The following is a 7,970-nucleotide window of genomic DNA, read 5'->3' as shown; positions in this document are numbered from 1 at the left end:
GTCACCAAATTTTACACTGAATAAAGCCAGTTAATCAGCACAATAATATTAATTTCTACATCTGACCACTATTTCCAATAAAGTTAATTCATTCATGTAGGGATATTTTATGTCTAGTATTTTATTAATATATATATATATATATATATATATATATATATATATATATATATATATATATATATATATATATATATATATATATATATATATATATATATTTTATTCATTAGTTTTATTTTAAGTTCCCATGATTTACATTTTGCATTGTAGTATTGTTTTTAATTAAGGACTTTTGGCTTTCAAAAATATAGTTTATCATATGAAATAGGTTTCATGTTGTCCATTAATGTCATACAACAACACTCCAGTTGACTTATTGCGTAATTAAATGGCTGCAAATACTTTTATCAAAGAATACCCTTTGGCCTAATTGAAGCCTTGTATCTATTTCACACAACAAGAGGTGTTGCTTCCACGCGGGTCATGTGACCCAAAAGGGCAATAGTGATCAATCACGTCATCATATGTTTTGTAATTGATCAGGGAATCGATGGTGATTGGCTGTTGATTGGTATTAACGCACAGCTTTCAAATATCTCCGCATTTCAAACAATTAAGTTACTTACCATTTATTCCTTAACTAAATAATACCTTCGAAATAAATTGTCTTACCGTGCTCTTTGTTGGCTAAATTTATAACTTTAGGTAAGACTTGTGTTGATGCTTTGTAACTGTTTGTAATTTGTAACAATATACTACTTCATATAATTTATATATATATATATATATATATATATATATATATATATATATATATATATATATATATATATATATATATATTAGCTGACAATATTATAGTAGATATCTCCAATTGAATGAGAGAGGTGTCTAATTAATTTGGAGATATATGTTTTCAATTAAAGAGCTCTTTAAGTTAATCGATTTGAAATAGCTTTAAATGTTCTTAAAGCATTCCATATATTTTCCATACATAAAGTCTTAACGGTGCATACCTACCAATACCTTGTCAGTTGGAATAGTTTTTAAAAACATAATATTTAAACTAAATTAAATGAACTATTAAATTCGGGCCATTTAATACTAGTTTCACATTTTAGTCAATTAAAGAGCTCTTCAAGTCAGTTGATTTAGAGATATCTGGAAGTGGTCTTAAAACATTCCATATATATTTAAAGTCATATTTCAAAGTATGACTTAAGTTGTTTCTTAGCATCATCTGTAAGATCTACATCATGGCCAATGGAGGCAATCATTGATCCTGATCACTTTCAGTTTTTGATCAAAACAATGAGTGGTGGGGGCTGAGGAGACATGAATGTTCTGTTATGAAGTTTGATGAATGCACGAACATTTTAAAACTGTTATGAAACATGCCAAAACTCTTTCCGACTTTCTGCTCACATGTTGTTACGATTTAGAACAAGTACGCGTAAACATTATCGTAAGTCAATAATGATTTTTGTATATCAATAATGATTGTTTTAATATACTCTCAGGTGAAAGCAAGGCAAAGAGATGGTGAAAATGGACAAAACAATAGACAAACCGTGTGATGAAGACATACCACTGCAAAGTAAAGAATCCAATGGCGAATTTACCACCAATGGAGGGAAAGGTCCTGAAGATGAAAGATCAGGTGAAGATGTGGAGGAGACTAATTGTGTTTTAGAGATGGACGAAGATAAGGTGCAGGATGGAGGATGGGGGTGGATGATTGTCTTCGGAGCGTTCATGGTTCATGTGATCATGGGTGAGTCTGCCAATATTTGAATTAGTGGGTGAGGTCAAAAGACGCCCAAACACGCAAGTAATGCACTGGTATAATGTGTTTTTGGGCTTTGCTCAACATTTAAACTATGTAGTAATGACCTAAACCTGGTAAAAAATTTAAAAGTCTAATTTAAAAAAAATCATGTGTTGTAAAGTCTTGGGGTGTAAACTAAATATAGAATTAATGCAAACACTTCAGCATCATGCTTGCTTAATTGCGTTTTTTTCAATTATTTAAACTTGTCCGTATGCATAGTGACATCTTTGTTTAATATACATATTCCGTTATGCCTTATTCTAATTATGAACATTTTATATTTTTTTCTTTAAAAAAATGTGTTTTGCAGTTTCTGTGCAATAACTACAATTCTGGCTTGCTTTACACGCAGGAGGATTCGATCGGTCCAGTGGCGTGTTTTACCTGCAGTTTAAAGAGAAGTTCAACCGCTCGGCCACCGAAACTGCCTGGGCACTCTCACTGTTCTCAACACTAAGGCATGCCATGGGTGAGATGTTCTGGTAATCATATAGCACATTCATCATAGATTAAATTGGTATTTGGTATGCATTGTATTGTAATAATTACAAGTAACCTTTTGTGCACTTGTTAAAATGTCTGTGTTGAGTAGGTATGGTTGTATTTCAATTGAGAGATTGAAGGTTTGAGCTCCACAAAAGATGCTTTATCATGAACAAATAATTGCAATACTTTGATTTTGAAAAAAGTGCATAAATGTATGTACATGTTTAAACATATATCAATTGTATTCTATTCATAATTTTGAAATAATAATATGTTAACTACAATTGTTTCTGGACGTCTTTGAATGCCAAGGTTGAACATAACAGCAATAGATAGTAATGAAACATTATACTATGTAATGAAAGCCGCATATTTCTCATTTAAAAAATATATATAATAGACCCCTATTTAAACAAAGCTTTAGTGGAGGAAATTCCCAACCTGGTTTAAGTGGTCACCTGTCTAAAGCACCCACTTTGACCTTTTCCCAAAGGTGGCCACTCACTACGGGTTTGTCTGTGTGTATATTTTCAAAGTAACCACATGTTCTTATAAATAAGGTTTAAGCTATGTTTTAAAAAGGCCATGGTGCTGCCGAAAAGGGACACATAACTTCACATGGACAAAAAGTGCATATTGTAACTTGAAGTGAATAATCTAAACATTATGAATATAACCGAGTATTTTAGGAATTGTGCTGAATTAAAGTCAAAGTAGGTTTCAATAGACAACTATGAAAAGTATTTATTAATAAAACATCATTTAGTCTTAAGCTTTTTATTAAACAAAGCAAATGATTGCCTATACTGGTCTCCATTTATAAGGGCTGAAAAGGGACAGGGTGGAGTATCCTTCCTTAAATCGTTAGATGATATCCTAATGTAAATCTAAATTATTATTCAGCTCCTGTAGCCAGTGCCATATTGAATAAGTTTTCCTGCCGGTTTGTGGTGATCCTGGGCTCGGTGATCTGTACCCTGGGTGTGCTGATATCGGCCTTCATGCCCGACCTGCCTTATCTATACCTGACGTACGGGGTACTAGGGGGAGTGGGCAGGGCCTTCGTGTATGCCCCCAGTCTCATCATGGTTGGCTACTACTTCAACAAACGAAGAGGTAAAACAACTGACAGTATGCATGGGTGTATTGATTTGCACAACATATCCAACCTACTCTATATAAGCATCCATTCTTATCATTATCATTTTCGTACACCAGAGTGATGATGCTATGTGTTTAGATTTATCATTATCAAACCTGTGATGAATGAGAATGATAATTTTATTTATAAGTTTTACTCAATCAAAGAAGTCTGCGAATTTTAAGATTAAAAACATGATACCTAACTTGAGAGACTTTTTATCAGAGTATTTTAAGTTTTTAATAACAGCACTTAATATATCAGAGCAAAACTGTTGTTGTCATTAAATTGCGATTAAAAAAATGTGTGTGTATTAAAATCAAATGAACAGGTGTTTGATGGTATTTATAAGTTTCTGGTTTAATCCTTTCAACTGTTGAATGCAAAAAAAGTGTTAATCGATCAATGATTTTTTCTAGTTAACTTATTTAATTTACCTAAGAAACAATTATCACAAATATATGTAAACTTCAGGTGTAGCGGTTGGTTTGGCCACCTCCGGAATAGGGGTCGGCTGTTTCGTGTTTCCTCCAGTGGTAGAGATCATGTTCAACCATTACGGCTTTCAAGGAACGTTCCTCATACTGGCCGGAGTCATGAGTAACTTTTTTGTTTGCGGCGCTTTGTTTAGGTCTCTGGAGATGCAGAAGCAAATTATCAAAACAGACAGGTGATGATGGGTGACAGTTTTTTGTTTGTTTTAGAATGACTTCAATTAGACGGAAGTGATGTGATTTGTATAAGTGAGAAAAATGAATCGCGAAAGGGATACTTTTTTTGTTATTTTAATGTTTTATAGACGTCTCTTTTAAGTTTGATAACCTGTCACTATGACATATAAGTAATGTTGTTTTTTTTTGTAGTTTTTTTTTTGTAATATTGGAGGTTATAAAAAAATATTGTATCACATTTTGGCTAAAAAGCATTCTCGTTTTGATAAAATCTGATATTTTTTTTTATTTTTACGGAATATTTGTTCAACTCCTTATTACAGCAAATTATTTCACGCTCTTAAACCATACTGTTCTTCAAAAATTAAACATGAACTTTTGAAACGTTTTAATTGTTCGCCTTCCCTAACCACACGGCAATATTGTATGCGAATCGAACCGGAAAAAAATGATTTATCGTACTAACACATTTACAAAGATTTTTTTTTTTACCAGAATCAAAAAGATGCTGGCGGAAAATCCAACAAAAAGACACTTGTTACCAGTTGCCATGGTAACACTAAAACAGAATTCTCAGCCATCCCAGTCAGCTGGGGGTAAGAAGACAAAGAAAAGAAACCTCTCTTGGAGCTCTCACTTTTCAAAAACTTTGGTTTCACATGTTTGTGTATACAGTTGTTTTTATACATTTTAGCTTTCAATTTGACGTTTGTATTCTTGCCAGCGTTAGCAAAAGACAAAGGTATACCTCAACTTGATGGTGCAATGTTGGTGTCAATCTTGGGCATTTTTGACGCCATTGCTAGAGTAGTAATGTCAACAGTGCTTGATCTAAAGAGAGTTAAACCTTACCGGCTTATAATCTACAATGCTGTCATGTTTGGAAACGCCGCAGTCGCCATTCTGATTCCATCAATGACCCAATTCTGGCACTTTGCGATGATGAGTGGATTGTTCGGCTTTTTGTCAGGAACTTACATCTCACAGAAGTCGGTCGTGGTGGTGGACGTTCTTGGGGTCAAATCTTTATCAAGTTCCTTTGGACTACTGCTCCTCTTTCAGGGCTTAAGTGCTTTTATTGGACCAACTGTTGGAGGTATGTACATGTGCTTCGGTTGTTGTTGTTTTTGAACAAATCTACCTGTTGACAAAATTAGCTTTACCAAGATCCTAAATTAAGCATATATACAAACCTAAATGATAAACTAAACAAATTAAATTAGCAGCTTGCTTGATTTTAGCTGAGATACATAACTTACTTGTTTGAAAAGGGGGACACACACGTTTGTTAATGATGGCTAGTCTAAGGGTATGTCAAGGGTTAATCTAGGATCATGAAACTTCAATGGTAGGTTGCGCTTGACCTGTATATGACCCTGTTGTTTTTAGGTCAATAGGTTAAATGTCAGGGTCAAGAGTATCATGATAAGTTTGTCCGCACCATAACACGACAACTGTTTTACCCTTGACATTGAAACTTGGTAGGTTTTCATTGAAAAGCAGATACCCATATTGATTCCGTTTTTTTTCATTTTAGTGGGTCGAAGGTTAATGCCACTATCATCGGTCTTGTGATAACTTTGTCCGCACAATAGTTTGACTAGGAGCATGATTCTTTAGTAGATGGCCCCTATTGTTATTGAGGTCACTTGTTTAAAGTTCAAGGTCAACAGTCTTATGATTACTGTGTCTACACATTAACACGACAACTGTTTGACCTAACACCACGACATTTCAGTGATAGGTTGCCACTGAAAAGTAGGTCAGATGTCTAGGTATCGGTTAAGAGTCTTATGAAAACTTTGGTTAACTGTCTAAACGTATGTCATAACATTCCTTAAAAATGTTCTGTAACCATTAGTTAAAGATGTAGTTCTGATTAAAATACCATAAGCAAAGCTCCCACATGTTTTGAAAAAGCGGCGCCCAGGCATTATGTTTGACAAACGTATCTTGTTAAGGTGAACAATCATACGTTTGCACTGCCTTTATTATGAACAAAATTCAGTTTTGTGATTGATCGCATGAATTATGGCCTTTTGAACTCATTACTTTCAGGTTTGATCAAGGATATGCTCGGAAGCTACGACATGGCGTTCTATTTTGGATCGATCGGTATCATTCTCGGAGGTCTAACGATGGCTGTGGGAAATGTGTGGATATATCGCCAGAAACGCAGGCAACGAGAAGCCGATAAACAGACAACGGACACAGAACTTACAAGACACGAATACCACCTGATACTTAATATTCAGAATAAATGGAAATATGTAAAATGTTTGAATATACGAATGCATATGGACTTACATTCCATATATTACTTTTTTAATTTCTTGAACAAACCTGTATATTATTTTATCTTGTCAACTGAAGTGAAAATGCTATTTATTTGTTGTTTGTTTGAACGACTAATTAGAGGATGAGCAGATTGTTGGTGTTTAGACTTAAGAATAGACACTCAGTTTATACTGTGAATGTATTATTGTGAACAGAAAGTGAATCAATAAAATTTTATGTAACATATTCTTACTGACTTAGAATGTAGCCTTCATTTTGATTGAGTTCTGTCTTTCAATTTATATATCAACAAAAAAATCATTCATGTGTTTCCGGTCATGCAGTTGGTACTGAACTACATGAATGGAATACAACTAGGTATAACCGTATTGAACTGCATGCAGTTCGTACATGTGTGTATGTTTAATTTCCAAAATGTTTTACTGTAACTCTAGCAATACTAAATAATAACCATTGGATAGACACTGTTGAATAACGTTTGAGGTATTAGCCGCGTAATACACACTTTTTTAAAAGCTTTAACCGACAACATAGTTATAATCACGGTACACTATGGGACTTTTATCCAAATTTTGAAGATTTTTTACCGTGAATTAAAAAAGTTATTTATGTTTCATTACACCCACCCCCAAACTCCAAGGGCTACAAAGAGCGACAAGTAAATATTTTGTCTATATTTGATTTTTTTTCGCATTATCAGATATTATGAAATAAACACAACAGTTTCTGGTAAAATAAACTTCAGTTAACAGAAAACTAAAGTTCAAACGAACACATTATTGATAAACATGGAAAAAAATCATTTTGATTGATCTTATGATTCTTCGGAAAAGATCAGTTTTTCGCTGTTTGAAAATATATAGCAGTTTTATAAAATTCATAAAAAATAGTTAACTATAAGGCAAGCTGCTGAAATCATTTTAGATATTATCTATGATGTCTATTGAACAATTTAAAAGACAATTTATGATATTTTACCGTCCAGTTTTGAAGAAAATATACATAATGTCATGTTACCATACATTTTTATAGCTAATAAAATGCTTAAAAATCAACCTTTTTCTTGTAAAAAAAGTATAAAGCTTAATTGGACTTATTCATAAAATGTACTCTTTCAAATAAATGAATTTTACTTATGATACTAACTCAGAATACAGAGTTTAAAACAAATGAGTGTACTTTTAAACTAAAATATGTGAAGAAACAAGAACACTAAGTGGGCTCGCCCCTCCAAAAATATCAGAGTGAAAGTTCTCAACTAATGTTTTTTTTAATATCATAACATGTAAACAATCTCTGTGGGTAATTTGATGTATATCTGTTTTATTTTGTCATTGGTATTCTAACAATTATTTTTTTTCACAATAATTCTTCACTCTTCAACATTTGAAGTTTGGTCTGTTCCCATGCGTTTGTACTTGTAGTGTGTGCACAGATGATAACTACTCAATGCTGAGTCAATGCTGATTTGGTTTTCATGCACCTTCAGGCACTTTACCCATCAAGAATGTTTAGTGCTGTAAAGGAAAAAAAGTTGTAC

The 7,970-nt window shown here is 33.1% G+C and overlaps 1 protein-coding gene across 1 annotated transcript; it reads left to right on the top strand.

Annotated features, from left to right (window-relative positions):
* The first annotated feature begins 1,542 nt into the window (after positions 1 to 1,542).
* Positions 1,543 to 6,631, top strand: LOC128208492 (monocarboxylate transporter 12-like). Its single transcript, XM_052912054.1, has 8 exons — positions 1,543 to 1,777; positions 2,187 to 2,303; positions 3,224 to 3,436; positions 3,936 to 4,131; positions 4,456 to 4,484; positions 4,737 to 5,228; positions 6,191 to 6,311; positions 6,625 to 6,631. The coding sequence occupies exons 1-8, from the start codon at positions 1,543 to 1,545 to the stop codon at positions 6,629 to 6,631; spliced, it is 1,410 nt and encodes a 469-aa protein (XP_052768014.1).
* Positions 6,632 to 7,970: the final 1,339 nt, after the last annotated feature.

Source organism: Mya arenaria, chromosome 11 (assembly GCF_026914265.1).
Source record: "Mya arenaria isolate MELC-2E11 chromosome 11, ASM2691426v1".
NCBI classification, from domain to species: domain Eukaryota; kingdom Metazoa; phylum Mollusca; class Bivalvia; order Myida; family Myidae; genus Mya; species Mya arenaria.
Note: the sequence above shows the minus strand (reverse complement) of the source record. Positions and strands in the feature narration are given on the sequence as shown.

Bases quoted from the DNA above. Each gene is read 5' to 3' on its own strand.
- LOC128208492 (XM_052912054.1), top strand. From the start codon at position 1,543: ATGGTGAAAATGGACAAAACAATAGACAAACCGTGTGATGAAGACATA. The intron at 2,304-3,223 runs GTGAGATGTTCT...ATTATTATTCAG, and splicing joins AACACTAAGGCATGCCATGG to CTCCTGTAGCCAGTGCCATA. The intron at 3,437-3,935 runs GTAAAACAACTG...TGTAAACTTCAG, and splicing joins CTACTTCAACAAACGAAGAG to GTGTAGCGGTTGGTTTGGCC.